The following is a 16,771-nucleotide window of genomic DNA, read 5'->3' as shown; positions in this document are numbered from 1 at the left end:
GTTACTAGTGGATTAATTATTAACCTTCATAACTTCTTTTAATTTTTATGAAACATCTGCATAACTGTCATTTCAGCTGTGAAATGAAGTGTAAATCATTGCACTGTGACTTTTTTTTTTGCAAAATATGTTTCTTGTGTCATATGTTTGCTAAAGTTTGGGTGGCCTCATAGTACGAATTATTGGAGCTATTATGAGACATTACACATTATCCCATCATGTGTACAGCAGTAACAGAACTAGCTCAGGCACAGGTGACTGTCTACCACATACAACGTGCAGGAACAGCATGATTTTATTGAAACCTCACATGTCTGCATGGGGATCACATCACTAGCTCTTCCACAGCAGGTAGCATAACAGACAGGATTGCAGCATGAGAACATGCAAGAATCAGTAAGCTTCTCAAGGTAGCACATGTTTTTCCCTGCATCCATCTCTTTGGAGCTAGACAATATCATCTTTCCTATAGGTTGGCTGAGCGTAGGGTGAATCCAGGTGATGATTATGCAAGCGATTTCTGCTTCCTAAGCGGCTGTCATGAATTTTTATTACGGATGGGCAAGTGAACTGACTCGCTCCAGGACTGGCCAGATAATTATATGGTCATTACCAACCACATTACTGAAGGGTAAATATGTAGTTATTTTTATCCATAAAATCAGCTCTTTCAACCCTAAGATTAATTCCACATTATTATGCAGCAATATTTAATTACTATAGGACAGCTTCTACCCTCAAAGAAGCAGGCACTATTCCAAGTGAAATCTTTCAGAGTTTTAAGTAAGCCATGCAATCTGACAGCAGGATTTGTCCTCTACCAGCTACCCAATAAAAATTATAAAGCTGTAACTAGAGAATAGGCAGTTACTGTGATCTGTTACCAGACATAAACTCTAAGAATTTCTATTCCATTCAGTTTTGGAGCCAAGCCCACTTTTTTTTTTTCTTTTTTTTTTTAAGAAACAAATGCATTATGTGGGGAAACGTTGTCGTAACACTTAACCTTCCCATCACAGAATGTTGATCACTGTGAGTGTTATTTCTGAGAGGAGGCACTGGCAAGTCTCTCTGGAAGTAGACGTCAGATAAAACATAGATGAAAGGTAACACTGTCATAACTGCTGATCTTCCCTGTAACTCTTTTCCTTTCTTGCAGGTACTGTTGTGTGATTTACCATGGAAAAATTGCTCTGCAGCATCCTGGTGTTTGGAATGGCTGTCATGGTCAACGCTTGTCCCAAATATTGTGTCTGTCAGAACCTGTCTGAGTCACTGGGGACTTTGTGTCCCTCCAAAGGTCTTCTGTTTGTACCACTAGACATAGATCGAAGGACTGTTGAACTTCGGCTCGGGGGCAACTTTATTATTAATATCAGCCGACAGGATTTTGCCAATATGTCTGGGCTTGTTGACCTCACCTTATCCAGAAACACAATCAGTTACATACAGCCCTACTCTTTCACTGACTTGGAGAGCCTTCGGTCTTTACATCTGGACAGCAACAGGCTGCCTGACATTGGAGAGGATATTTTGAGAGGCTTAATTAACCTTCAGCACTTGATTTTAAACAACAACCAGCTAAGCAGCATCTCTGATGAAGCCTTTGAGGATTTTTTGCTGACATTGGAAGACTTAGACCTTTCCTACAATAACCTCCGAAGCATTCCCTGGGAATCTATAAGAAAGATGATAAACTTGCACCAGCTCAGTTTGGATCATAACCTGATAGATTATATTACAGAAGGGACGTTTGCAGATCTTCAGAAATTGGCCAGGTTGGATCTAACATCCAACAGACTTCAGAAGCTTCCCCCTGATCCTATCTTTGCCAGATCTCAAGTAATTCCATTAGCTGTTACCCCATTTTCTCCACCTTTATCTCTCAGCTTCGGAGGTAACCCCCTGCACTGCAACTGTGAGCTGCTGTGGTTAAGGCGACTTGACAGGGATGATGATATGGAAACTTGTGCTTCTCCTCCAGGTCTAAAGGGAAGGTACTTCTGGTATGTACGGGAGGAAGAATTTGTCTGTGAGCCTCCTCTTATCACACAGCATACTCACAAGTTGCTCGTTTTAGAAGGGCAAACTGCCACACTGAAATGCAAAGCCATTGGGGATCCCACCCCCATCATTCACTGGGTGGCCCCCGATGACCGCCTCATCGGGAACTCTTCGAGGACATCTGTCTATGACAACGGCACCTTAGATATTCTCATCACCACATCCAAGGATTACGGGACTTTCACGTGTATAGCAGCCAATGCTGCCGGAGAGTCCACCGCAACGATCGAGCTCTCAATTGTTCAGCTCCCTCACCTCACCAACGGCACAGGCCGAGCAGCCCCACCGAAATCCAGGCTCTCAGACATCACCAGCTCCAGCAAGTCTAACCGAGGCGAAACAAAAGGCCCACCAGAAAGGGCTGTCCTGGTGTCAGAGGTGACCACTACGTCAGCTTTAGTGAAGTGGACAGTGAGCAAGTCAGCCCCTCGGGTAAAAATGTATCAGCTGCAGTATAATTGTTCGGATGATGAAGTCCTGATCTACAGGTAAATGCAATTGCTGTTCTGTTCTCTGATGATGGCAGTGGGAGGAAAACAGGATATGAAATCTTTTACTCTTAAGTCACTGATTCAAATTTGAGCTGACATAGCAGTGCCACTGCCACCGATAACGTTAGTGGTGTCTGATAAGTCTGTGCTGCTTTTGTCAGTCTGTCAGTTTATCTGTTGGTCTGTTCATCACTTTTCTGTCTGTTTTGAGTCATACATTACAAATCTCTGTAGCATTCATTCTCTAACAACAACTGTTTTCAGTAACATTTCCAATTTATAAAAAAGCAATAGTACCACAGTTGGTACCCTCCTTACAAGGCTTAACAAAGAAAGCAAAACTTGACAGGCTGGAAGTTAGAAGTTTCCCTTTCCACCTCCTGTAGGTGGGATAGAAACATACTACTGAGAGAGGAAGCATTGTGGGAGTAAATTTGTGCTGTCTACCCATAACACAGGCTCTAATTATTCTGTGATTCAAGATTCAGGGTTGTTAGCAAGAGATTTTTCACCCATTTGAAAGAGCTTGTTTCTTACTTCACTAACATCCATTTTACACAACTGTAATTGCTTACAACTTTGGAACATTTAATGTTTTATACCATATTAAATGCAAGAAGAGTTAGAGATAATTTTGAAAGCAAGCCCTGAATGTTCATTAAGCTCCTTGAGTTCTACAACTTCTCTGACATTTAATGATTTAAAAAAAAAGAGTTGCTCTTGCAGTGAACCTATGAAAAAGAAAGAAAATTTATTAAATTTTGCGGATTAAAAATAGGTAGGAAATTGATTAATAGAACAGGAAAGTAGTGCTACTGCTTTTTCCTTCTGTTTTAGAATAATGATTGTGTTGTTCTTTGGAGCTGTGAGCTATCAGCAGAAGTCAGAATCAAAGGGCAAAATAGAACCAAACACAAATTCCTATAACTTTGCAAGCAGCCTGAATCCAGTGAAGAAAAACTGGATCCGGCAAAGGAATACTGGTGTTTGGGTTTTGACACTAATTTGAGAAGAAACTCTGCCCCCAAAAAAGCAGTCAAAGCCATTGATTTTCTTGGTAGGCTTTTGGTTGCTGTCTGCTGACCTGGAAACCACTCTGTCTTTCTCAACCTGCCTGCAGTGAGAGGTGAGGCACTTGTCAAGTCATGGTACTCAGACTCCAGACCCCAGAACAGACCTTTCTATTTTCTTTTTTATTATATAGTATTTTTGTTGTTGTTGTTTACCATGTAAAACCAAGCAGTAGTAAATGTTCATATAATGTTTTTCATTAACCCTTCTCCTACAATGATTTGTAATTCTAATGTTGCTTACAGAACTGAAGTTTTTATGACTGAAATTTTGTTCAAGAAATAGTTTTGTAACAAACACATGATGAGCAGAATTCACAAAGTGATTTACTTAGCTACTCCAAACTTAGTTACTCTTTGCCAAAAGTAGGAATATTGTTAAGGAAGTCCAAGGAGTATTTTTAAAGGATATTTACTCAAATACTGAAGAAATATGAGGAAACTCAGTTCTGTTCATTTCCATTCCTCAATTATAAAAATATGTTGAAATAATCAAATCATTTGGAAGATGGAAATTATCTGCCTTACTCTGGATAATGTACCGCGGAAGTGGTATGTCAGCCTTGGGACTTGCAGCTATGTTGAGTTAAGGAAAATGAAAGTCTAAGATAAAACTAACTAATGGTAGAGTATTAGGGATGGAATAAAAGAAAATGTGCCAGTGCCAGTTTTTCTTTAGGCAAAACTTTAGGCAAGAACTCAACCAACATTTAAGATCCTGGGCACAGCAATAGTTCGGAAAAAAATACTCTGAAGAATGTGCATAGTCATATGACACTCTATAGTCAATTTGTCACAGTGAAAAGGAATATCCCTGCAACTGAAAAAAAATAAGTTTGTGGAGGTTGTCAGGTGTTAGAATTGATTAAATGTGTTGGTTTGCTGAGGAAGGGGATGGACAGGGTAAATAAAACAATGCAGAAGGGAAGTCACATAGTGTAGTAGCTGTAGAAATGAGAATCAGATGCCATAGGCAGAAATGAAAGAAAGATGCTGTCTTACCAGTCTGGTCTGGAGGAGCCAGGGACTGTCAGGCAACTCCTGATTCTTATCCTGTCCTCACTACTGCTTCTCAGTGAGTTTTTGGCCCTGTTGCTTTACTCAGCTGTGGCTCAGTTTTCCAGAAGCACAGTGGTGAGGACAGTTCTATTTCCGTAAAACTCCCATTGGGACTTTTTGAGGATTCATTGATGATGTGTAGCTATTTTCATTCACAGCTCTCAAAAGCACTTCACCAAAGAAAACAAATTTTATTTCCCTACATTTTGCACCAGGGGAAAATAAAACTTAGGAAGATGAAGTAAATTGTCCAGCAGCTAAGAGTTAATCAGTGGCACTCATATATACCTAAAACAGCTCTAATGACCTGCAGCCAGGGAACCACTCAGTCCCTTAGAGTTAATTAACTAAAGTTGTTTTGCTTTAATTGGTCAGATGCATGTCACTGCAATGAATGTGTAGAAAAACCTAAGGGAAAAGGATTTTTACAGCGCTCTGCTCTATAAAATGCTGTGTATGTGCTAAATGGGATGTGATACTGCTTAGCTACTGAAATGATGGGCACTTAATATACATTCAGATATAGCAGTGTGCCAGGACTGAGGCCCACTGGCTGTGCTCAGCTTGAAGGAATCCTGCCTTACTAATAAGAAATGTTGTATGCACAAGACAAAAGTTTGCTTTATTCTCTGCTCAGCATTTTTCATGTACATTGTACTCATAGTGAAAGAATGAAAACAGCAGTTCTTCCCCCCTGTTGGTATTAAGCTGCTTCTTGATCATTATGTAAGATACCAGTCCCATTTCTGCTTCCGTCCCAGCTATGGTTTTCCATCTGCAGGAGATACAAATGATGCAAATGGGACCACAATGGTATGTAATGACCCCATAAAAATTCAAGTGTTTACTGTTGGGTCTCCTGATTTCAGTGAGCTGAACTGGTGTCAAAATCTGAAATTTACCTCTTGATAGACCAGTGTCATTGTATTGAGAATTAATGGAAGGAACACTGTCTGCTTCCCAATCTGACTTCCCTTTTATTTGCTGTCTCAGGACCACGGCTGAAAGTAGCAGCAGGATTTTTTTTTTTCCTGATCAGTGGATGCAGAATGCATGTTTCTAATACTGATCTAATGAACACAGGTCTTGATCAGCTCTCTGTTCCACATGGCTTCCCAGTGAGAAGAAGAAACCAGAGGGAAGGGAGCAGTAGCTTGTACAAAGGTCTCAAAGAGGCAGTTTGGTCAATATCAACTTACAATGACAACCTCTGTCACAAAATAAATAACCTAGGGTGCTATATATTATCTTTGCCATATCACTGCCAAAAGGGAATGCTCCTTCTTTTATGGAACATGCACTTAGCAGCTAGTGGAAACTTAGAGCTTCTCTTTTGTGCCCTGACCTGTGGTCATGTGGGAAAAGATCCTACAAGAGAGTCCTGTGCTGGAGTTGTGTGTTACACACAGGTGAACACCATTGCTTTACAGATCTATGCGTGGTCCCAGTGAGCTCTTTATCTTTCTCTAGCTTGTCCTTGCACTGGTTTTAGTAATCCTGCAGTCAAGATTAGTTCCACCTGGAACTGAACCAGGATTCCTCTCTCTAGGCAGAGTGAGAGAAAAGGAAAGCTTGTTTTGCCTTTTTTTTTTCTTGTTTTGCATTTTTTCCCTTTTCTGATTTGTTGCATATGAATTCCAACTTTTCTTTCCTCTTCACTTTCCTTACACTGATAATAACAGTCTTGTTCATCTTTGGGCTATTCAAACCAAGGTTACCCTGGATGGAGAAGGTGAAGCCACATCTTGGCTAACAGGTTCAAGCCTTGCTATCTATGTCTTTTTTTCATATTGATAGGTTTGTTGTTTGCTTTTTTTTTTTTTTTCTTTTTTCCCCCACTGGTGAAGGTTATTCAAGCATGCCCTTTTAAAGTGGAAATTATTTATTTATTTATTTATTTTTGCTAAGAACTGCAGGTACATTTTTTAAACTACTAATAAAGTCCCTTGGCTGGCATATATAGCTGTGGTCCATACTGCTCCAGTCCAGCAAACTGGGCATACATGGGCCCTGATGGAATGGACCCATGAGTGCTGAGAGAGCTGGCTTGATGTCATTGTAAGGCCATTCTCAATTATCTTTGAATTGGCACTTGGGAAAGATGTCTGAGGCCTGGAAGAAAGCATATATGTCACTCATCTTCAAAAAGAGGAAGGACCCAGGGAAGTACAGCTTGATCAGCCTCACATCAATCCATGGAAAAGTGATGGAGCAACTAATTCTAAGAACCATTTAAAGGAACACAAAGGACAAGAAGGTGGTTAGGAGTACTCAGCATGGGATCACAAAGTCATGCTTGAGCAGGCTGATAAACTTTTATGAAAAAATAACTAGGTTGGTAGACAAGACAAGACAAGAGTGGTGGATATTGTCTACTTTGGCTTCAGTAAGGCTTTTGACACAGTCTTATAAAATCCTCATTAATCTTCACTAATCATCTGAATGGTGGGGCAAAGTGCACCCTCAGCAAGTTTGCCGAAGACACAAAACTGAGATGAATGAGTGATATGACAGAGGGTCATGCTGCCATCCAGAGGACCTCAACAAGATGCAGAAATGGGCTGACAGGACCCTCATGAAGTTCAACAAAGGGAAACCCAAAGTCATGCCTGTGGGGAAAAACTGACCCCATGCACCAGTATATGCTGGGGGTCACCTGGCTAGAAAGTAACTGCAGAAAAGGTCCCAGGAGTCCTGGTGGACACCAAGTTGACCACAAACCAGAAGTGTGTCCTTGCCCAAAGAAGGCTAATGGCATCCTGCACTAGGAGGAGTATTGCCAGAAGATCAAAGGAGGTGATCCTTTCCCTCTACTCAGCACTGGTGACACAACACCTGAAGTGCTGGGTCCAGGCCTGGGCTCTGCAGGGCAAAAGACACATGGACATATTGGAGTGGGTCCAGCAAAAGGCCATGAGGATGATTGATGTCCTGGAGCATCTGACATTTGAGGGCAGGCTGAGAGAGCTGGGGCTGTTCAGTCTGAAGAAGAGAAAGCTCAGGGGTTATATCATTAATGTATATAAATACCTGAAGTGCAAGAAAGACAAAGCCAGGCTCTTCTCAGTGTTGTCCAGTAACAGGATAAGAGGCAATGGACACAAACTGAAGCAGAGGAGGCTCCGTCTGAACATTTGGAGACCCTTTTTTACTGTGTGGGTGACCAAACATTGACACAGGTTGTTCAGAGAAAAAAGTGGAGTCTCCATCCCTGGAGATACTTAAAACCTGTCCTGGACAGCCTGCTGATGGTAAACCTGCTTGATCAGGGGGGTTGGACCAGATGACCTACAGAGGTTCCTTCTAACCTCAGCCATTCTGTGATTCTGTGAACAACTGTAAGATTAATTGTACTTCTCATTGTCTTTTTTTTTTTTTTTCCAAATTTTCCCTGCCCATACCAGTACCTCCTGTTAGAAATCTTAAAGACTGACACTTGCTAAGAAGATGTGAAGTGGAAACAACAGATGGTTCAGTGATCTTTCAGCCTCCCCTACTAGTGAGTAGGAAGGTGTTCGCACAGTAGCCAACCACGTGCTACAACACAACAGGTAGAGCTGCTATTTCCTTTGACACTGTAATCTAATCACTGAAGAAAAGATTTTTGTAACTGTACCTCCAGAATAGCACAGTGCAATTTGCAAAGGCCGGAACCAAGTGAGTATAGGTATGCTTGGAGAGTTATGTGGGTTTTTAATGCTGCAGCTTTTCCATCCCTCATCCTTTTTTCTAATATAAATCACCCCTAAACTGCTGATAGTAAATGTGTATTATGCCCATCACTTTTAGCCAAGACAAGGAGCCTTTTACAAAATGCATGACTTTAAATCACCTCTTATTTGAAGGAAACAAAACAAAAACAAAAAAGCACTGTGAATACAGGAAGAGTAACCAATGTCCAACAGAGAAAGGGATGGGAGAAGACCAGGGGCCTGCAAAGCAATGTCTGTCCTTAGACTCAGGTGAACAGGAGCAAACACTGGGACACTTGCTCTGTCACAGAAATCCTACCTGTTCTGGGAAAGTTAAGAATACATTTGTCTCCTTCTATACTCCTTCCGAAATTATTGTAGAAGTTTAAGATCATCAGACTTACTATCGGTACAACTCAGGCACGTGTAGACTTAATTTATTTTGAATATGGAATTGAACTAAAATATGAAAATTTGGAAAGTGGTCTCTTTGGCCCTTAGTTTCCCACCTCTAAATGAGATGACAGCACTACCTTGCCACGTAAGGATAAACACTTCAGAAAATATTGTGGAAACAGTAACTCACATAAATGAAAACTGCTGCTTTGAAGTCATTGCGTGGCAGCAACAGGGATAGTCATAAATGATTAAGATGGAGCGTTACATAACCATAACACCTGCATTTAACTAAGGCATTTGGGGGTGGAGATTGTCTATTTTATGTGGAGTGCACCCTACATGATGTGGAACCACATCTCAGTTTTGGCCATTGGGCATTGATGTAATATATAAAATCACCACAATTTCAAAAGATGAATAAGTCTGCAAATGTTCTGTAGAACTTCCCAGGTTATACTGAGCCTGCTGGCTGTGTTTTGAATTAAAGCACTGATGCAGCCACTTAAAAATGTGTATCTGAAATGTGACATAGTCATTAGATTTATGACATATTTAGGTCTGTTTCATTTTGTGGTATTTCATACTAAAAGTGATAAAAACTTCTGCACAAATTGAGGATTACTATAGTACTACATTTCCCCTAGCTTATAAATTCACCACTGAGAAGAAAAAAAAAAAAAAAAAAAGAACAATACCACCACCAAATTTTATATATTTCTGAAAGCTTATTTTTTCCATATATATTTTATGTTGCAGGCAGTTTAAGCATTACAATATGAATAAATGTCTCCACATCTACAGCCTATTTAAACAATAGTGCCATGGGTTTTATTATTTAAACAACAGAATAATGATTTACATTTACACAGAATCTTTCACTGCAAGTGTTTTACAGACTGGCTGAACTGAGATCACTCCACTGACCACTACTATATCACCTCTCAGTTTGGCAGTCAGGTGATAGTGCAACTGCATTTTATGAACGAAGAATAACTTCAACATTTGCACTTATGGATACTTTTACTTAGGTAGGAACTAATTAACTGAATTTGAATTTCTCACAGCTTAGTGGAATAAATGTGCCTATCCACTCCTATTCCATTGCATGTCAGTTTGAAATGTTTTATGGCTAAGGTGCTGCAAACTTCAGAAATATCTCAGGTGTGTTAGGGGCTTATCTCCAACAGCAGTGCCACACTGAAAACCAGATCATGTATCAGAGGAGGTGCCACTGTCTAGATCACTGATATTTCTGGCAATGAAAGTCTACTGTGTGGAGGTCTACCAGCTAATGGCTGAAAACACAGGAAGTCCTGCCTTGTTGCTTAGTTAGAGCAAATAATCTCTACAGCCTGATGCTATAGTAAAACATGATTACATTATTTTTGCTCTGTAGAAAGTCAAAAATACATAGTTCTGGCAATTTTAGAGAAAGCAGAGGTTTATCTTCTTCTGAAAGTCCTGAACATATATCTTTACTTGTGACTTGGACATGGGGTTCATACAGGTGAAGACCTATGCGTAAATGCCTTTCACTCTTTAACCCCTTTCTCAGTCCCATCCTTGTCTCAAACTTGTCTAGGCATTGAACTGTCCTCTAAGGCTCAGAGCTGGTGAAAAAACTACTCAGCCTCAGCATGTGAGCTGAGCTATTGCAGTTCCATTGTATCCAGGATACAAGCCTTTATTTGGTCAAAGCATTTATATATTTAAACATTGGATAAAAAAACTGTTGGTATAAAGAATATCACACAGAGACATTAATCATCATGTATTAATCATTTATATTTGACAGGCTGAGATAGCAACTGTGTAAAAATAAAAAATGTGAAGTCACAGTCCCAAAGGGAAGCAAAATTCCTATAAGCAGAGCAGGGAAACGTCTAACATGGATGTTTGGTACTTAAGGTCATTTGAGAGGGGTTTGCAGCAGCAGTGTGCATTGACTTCTAGAGGGTCCTCAGCATGTGCAGGCTTCCTGAAAGACTTCAGACATAATGAAGAAGCTGTTTCACAGGAGCATATATTCTGGGACTGTGGGGTTTTGTTCACTTCTGCTGAAAAATGTTCATCTACCCTTTTTATGTTTTCTATTGCTGGGAGAAGTACAGTGACAGAGTTCATCTGTCCTCCCTCCCTCCCTCCCTCCCTTCCTTCCTTCCTTCCTTCCTTCCTTCGTTCCTCTTGCTTGTTTTTTGTTGTTTTGAATTTTTTTTCCTTGCAATATTTTTTCTTTGCAATTTTTTTTTCCTTGCAACTTTTTAGTCTTTGAGAAACAAAAAAAAAGAAAATTCAGTGAAAATAGAAAAAAAAAAAAAAACATTTATTGTCTGGAAATGAAGTGGGAAATAAAAATATAAAATATTAATAAATATATTAGTATAATGCAAATGCAAAATATAAAACTTATCAAGAATGAAAGGAAAATAGATGAATAGCTTGGTATTGTCACTAAAGTTTTCCTAGACTGTTGTGATAAACAGTCATCCATCTGATACAGCAACTGATAAGGAAACCATTGGTGATTGGCAGTTCAGTCTGTCATGAGCAGAAGCAGATCATGCAAACACTACCCAGACTGATATTTTCTTGCTTGATAACTGACACAGAAAGGCAAAATACTAAATGGTCACTTCTCCATGCAGGAGATAGGTCCCTTTGTGTGAATATGTGAGAAGTATGTGAAGGCATGTAAGAAGGGGCTTGTGACTCCAGGCCACAGGGACTGGCAGGCCAGCACCTTTCAGCAGTTTCGAGGCATTCCCATTTCTTTCAAAGTTTAACAACTGTCACATAATGTTTAGTGAGGTATATGGAGAATTTGTATGTTACTGCTCTAGCCCCAAGCTCTGCCTCAGGAGCTGAAAACAAAGGCAAAGAGCCTGATTCTCATCTCAGCCCCTGTTGTGCTGCTGGGAAGTATCTCCACCACAGCTAGGGGTGTTGCACAGGGTAGGAATGAATTCAGAATCCGTTTTCAGCATAAGACAGCAGTACTCTTGTTTTATCTCTGCTGCTAATTATTTATTAGAACTCATCAAAGGCTCAGCATTTTTTCTTGAGGGGAATTCACGATGAGCTAATGCTTGCCCATAACATCTGCCACATCCCCTCTCTTAGCTGCTCCAAACCCAAATGCCAGGAGCTGTCCCCACCCGTCATTGTGGTAGCAAGCTACACTTTTGATGCCAAAATGAACTATTGAAATAAGATTTTGATTAAGCTTCAGGTGAGTCAACATTTTGATGTCTAAATGAAAAGTTTTAATGTATTCAGATTCATACCGTTCATGAATATTAACAAGCCAGCATACAGCTGCTCAGCTACCACTATCTTTGCTATTTTAAATCTAGGACAGATTTACAGCAGTTCATGTGCTGCTCTGTGCAGAAAAAATGTTGTCAGCTTCTGACTGCTTAACAGTAACAACCTCCCATGTCATTCATAGTCATGAAAAGTAATAACATTTAGTACTGATAGTTAAAAATATTAACTACTTAAATATTTGACTGAAAGCTTGACTCAAAGTCCTCAGAAATGAGTAACCACCACTGACTTTGCTAGGCTTTGGTTCAGCCTGAAAATCTTGTGGTTTAGGATTAGCTTTGTTTTCTAGAGAGGCAGAGGTAGAAAGAAGGAGGTTAAATAGCTTACTCAAGGTAATTTGGTAAGGTAGTGGAAGAAACAACATCTCTCCAGAAACACAGCTGGGAGTAATCCTGATTTAGCTTTCAATGCATTCCTAATAAAGTCCTTCCTTGCATTTCAAATGACAATTTCCCCTCTTAATGTCACAATTTGGGAAAGTACCACATTCTTAATATTGTTACTGTTGCTAAATATATGTTATAAATCTGTTTGACTTGGGAAAAACAACTTCAGTAGTATCAGTCTTAGATCAAGGCTCTAACAGCAGAGCATGTAAGTGCGCAACAGAGGGGTCTCCTCTCCTTAAAGGAATAGTGCAAACAATGAGGCTTCATTTCCTCCATAGTTTGTATATATAATGCATACTTAAGTATGCAAAATGCTCCATCTGATGTCTGAGTTTAACTTCTACAGGTGATGCCTGCAGCAGGTTCACAATGCTCCTGTCTTTCCAGTGCTGATCCACTGAGTTCCAGGTGTGGCCACAGAACGAACCACCACTCTAACTGCTTCCTCAGCTTGGGTTAAAACTATAGATATCTGAAAAGGAGATCTTGAAAAAAAATAGAAATGATCATAGAGTGTAACAACTACTTTTAGCCTTTCTAAATCTATATCTGAAAACTTGTTCTCTCACCTCACTAACCAGGATTCTTAAGGATAGTACGGACATTTCCTTTATTCTTCACATTTGCTACCTCAAAACAGAAAAGATTCCATGAGAACAATGGCGTCTGATGAAAACATGGGGTTCTCAGCTTTCCATAAAGCTCACAAAGGGATAATGAAAATGGAGCTCTGAGAGGGTTTGGACTATACAGCCACTCTGTAAAAAAAATTTAAAAGCATTTTTACTGCCACTGTGGCAATGAGAAAGTGGCCCAAATGTCACCATTTTGTTATTGAATCATATTCAGAAATACTTATTTCTAAGAATATGAAACCCCTAGAATAATATGTGACCATCTTTCACCAAATACTTTCCAGATTTGTGCTCTCCTCACTGAGAGCACTGTGGCAGACCAGATCTTGCCCACCACCCTCTGCCTGCCCCAGGGAAGAGGTTGGATTTGGGCTGGTGAGTGCAGGGCGGTTGCAATTGCTGCCTTGCCATCCTGTTCTCATTAAGTACTCCCGGAGAGGAAGACTGACCCTCCAGGACTGTCTTTCAAGAAAACAAGAAGTCAGCTTTGAAAATTTTGTTTCAGTTAAGTCTGTCTTTGAAGAAGAGAAAAATAGGACCGGTGCCTTACTGTTTACTTTTTTTTTTTTTTTTTTTTTTTTTTTACCATCATTAATTGATAGAAATGCCACTTCCAGTAAGGATATGTTTTTTTCTTTGAAGAGAGGAACACAACGAACATAAATGTACAGATTTCATTAAAAAACAAAAATGAGAGAAAATGCTTTGGGTAGACCTAGCATTCTTCACACAAATCAGAACACTAAATGCTATCTGTGAGCCAGCACACAGGATGCCTCTTAGCCAAGGGGTATTAAGGTTGTCTTGGGTATCATGACCCATAATTAATTATAGGATTGTGTAAAGATCAGATGCTTATGGCAGTAGACACCAGACAAACCTAAATAAGAGGTGTCTTTCCTCATGGATCTTATAGCCTTCAGAGGTGAGAGGAATTTCATGTAACATCATCCCATGTCTACCTGACCAGATATCTTCAGAGTATATTGACATAAAATGTTGTGCATGTGTATTATAGAGCAACCTAGCTTTATCTCATTGATTTAGCTGTAGACTCAGCTATCTAATTTTTTGTTCTGAATTTCCTGTTATACCCTCTCTCTTACACACCAGGCTTTCGGCTTGCATGCCCAGCTTATTTTCAGAAAAACTGTAGCTTTTTGTATGAATGCACTAATTAACCTTAACTTACGATAACAATGATTCAGCTTACTTCCTTAGAGAAATGACTTAAGAGTTATCTTTTGAGAAGTCTAGAACTCAATGAGATACACCACTAGAAAAAAATAAAGAAAAATAGGAATACACTAGACTGAGTATATTATATATTAAGTCTTCATTACCTTTAGTTCTTACAAGTCTGGTTGTTTTTGGATTTCCTTCTAGTAGACAAATTTTTGGGGCAAAATATATGTACTCAGAGTGAAGAAAAATCTCTTTGTTCAGGCCATCCAGTACAAAGTGAATGCAACATTCGTTTCTCATTTAAACTTATTTTGAAGCTTTAAGTGACATGCTTGCAGTTAGTAGTCTTTGTGGTAATGCTCTGGTCAGGAAAGGATGAAAGAGAGGGATTTCAGACAAGCTGAGAATCTTAAGACTCGAGGCAGAAATCAGGTTCATATTCCAAGTAATGTTTTGAGTGTTCTACTTGTAGATTTTCAATGAAGGCTTGTTCTACAAGGGAATCATTTATTCTTTTTTGTTCTTAAAAGCGCACAGCAAGAAGGTAACTCAAATTTTTGATGGTGAAAGAAAATGTGAAGTAATGGATGTCTTTGAAAACATGATATGGGTTATTTCATTGTCATATTACTCTTTTCCCCCAAACGTGTCTCGTTTCACAGTCTAATAAGAGGGCAGTACAGGCATGTACCCTGTAATCTTAATGATCTGTAACAGTGCCAAGCAAAAAGGTACTCTGGTCGTGGCTGAGGATAACAGGCTGGTGCTGCAATCTAAAGAAACCTTCAAACTATCATGCAATCAAGATATTTTTATGTTTAAAATGAAATGTTCTGATTTTCATAGCCAGAGAAAAAGTCCAGACAGCAGGCTGATCTGCCCCATTGTCACAGCCCTGCTGATGTCTCAGAGCCACAGTATGACTATATTAGGTCCCAGAGCACTTGACAAGAATCACACAAAGCAATGCTGCCTAGAAAGGACATGAGAATTAGCTTCAGCCTTTGGCAGAGCTTGTTGTGGAGTAGAAGCAAGATCAGCTGTGTGCCAATGACAATGAAGTGGGCTACATGGATGCTGGGCAAGACAGAGGGAGGCATACCAAGCCTGGCACCCTAGGATGGGAAAGAGCTTACTCACATCTCTGCTTTGGAGTGGTTGCAAAGACCCTGTAGACAGTACTGTAAGGCTATGTTAGAAGCCCCCTTTGCTCAGCTGCCCCTGGTTTACAGATTATTTGCAGAGATGAACAGTTTGAGTCAGCCAGCACAAGGTGTGAATTTGTACTGAATCTGCCCACCTGTTCTCCCTCCCTTCCCCTTGCATCACTTTGAATTTGCCCAGGCTTAAATTTTGTAATATATTTATTATCTCATAATTTACTTAATTTTGACAAGAAAACAAATAAATGAGCTGTTTGCTCAACCCAATACTCTTTTTTTTTTTTTTTTTTTTATTATCCATTTGTTTATTTAACCATCTTGGATTGTGGAATCAGTTCGTATATAGACATCCCAAACCGTGCTCTGAATTTTTCTCAGAGTGGGGTTTGCACAAGGAGTAGCTGCCCAATAGACATATGGGTAGATGACAGCATCAAGGCACCCCACCAGCAGCTCTGTCGTCTGGCAGATTGCCTCAGAGAGTTGGGCTTGATGAATCAGTCCTTCTGCCAGTGCTGGGGGGGTGGGGAATGTCTGTGTCTCTTTTCCAGAAGGCTGCTGCAGAAAGAAAAGGATGCACAGCAGTGATTGCTATGATCTGAACCATGTTGTACTGCACGCAGGGTTGAGACAGCAGTGTCCAAGCGAGCTTGAATCCTGCTAATTTGAATATGTCGAGACAGAATATCAGCTTGGTTACTCCATGGCAAGGATGGGTCACTAGCTTAGTGCCAACTCTTCTCTCCCTCGGGGGCACAGATTCATGGCCTAGGAGAACCATAAGGAGGATGTAGGCACTGCTGCCAACGTTTGGCAATGGCGGAGGAGAGGAGGAATGAAGATAATAGGCTTCAAATGAGCCCTTCTGTTTGTGCCTCTTCCCTTTCACCATTAAAAGAGGGCCAGCTGTTTACCTGAGCTGAGCAGGAATGGGAGCTGATAAGGTCACTGCTTCTGTCTTCTACGTCTTGATCCTTGCAGCCTCCTCTGGTTGCTGTTTTGGGCACCAGCATGACAGTGCCCTGCACTCTGAGCTAGAGGAAGGAGGAATGGCCACCATGGAAAAAGTCTCCATCAGACCCTGGCTTCTCCTGTCCAAGGCCTTATAGTGGCTAGAATGGCTGCTGTTATTGGGCTGCTGGCCGAGCAAAGGGCAGTGGCAGCCTCATCTCCTCTGGGTAGTATCAGGCAACCCTCTGGCATCCTCAGTGGCACTAGCAAAGCCACAATCTATCAATCTATCTGCTAGAAAAAAAAAAAGGTGCAAAAGCACTTCATACACATGCTTGCCACTTGT

The 16,771-nt window shown here is 40.3% G+C and overlaps 1 protein-coding gene across 1 annotated transcript in view; it reads left to right on the top strand.

Moving 5' to 3' along the window:
* The first annotated feature begins 1,179 nt into the window (after positions 1–1,179).
* The window catches only part of LRFN2 (leucine rich repeat and fibronectin type III domain containing 2), a 41,060-nt gene continuing 25,468 nt past the window's right edge, over positions 1,180–16,771 (top strand). Inside the window, exon 1 of the mRNA XM_035561166.1 lies at positions 1,180–2,552. Coding sequence (XP_035417059.1) covers positions 1,180–2,552 — 1,373 coding nt within the window. The remainder of the gene's footprint in view (positions 2,553–16,771) is intronic.

This window comes from Cygnus atratus, chromosome 3 (genome assembly GCF_013377495.2).
Source record: "Cygnus atratus isolate AKBS03 ecotype Queensland, Australia chromosome 3, CAtr_DNAZoo_HiC_assembly, whole genome shotgun sequence".
Classification (NCBI taxonomy): Eukaryota; Metazoa; Chordata; class Aves; order Anseriformes; family Anatidae; genus Cygnus; species Cygnus atratus.
The sequence above is the reverse complement of the archived record's forward strand: the minus strand, read 5'-3'. Positions and strand labels throughout refer to the sequence as shown.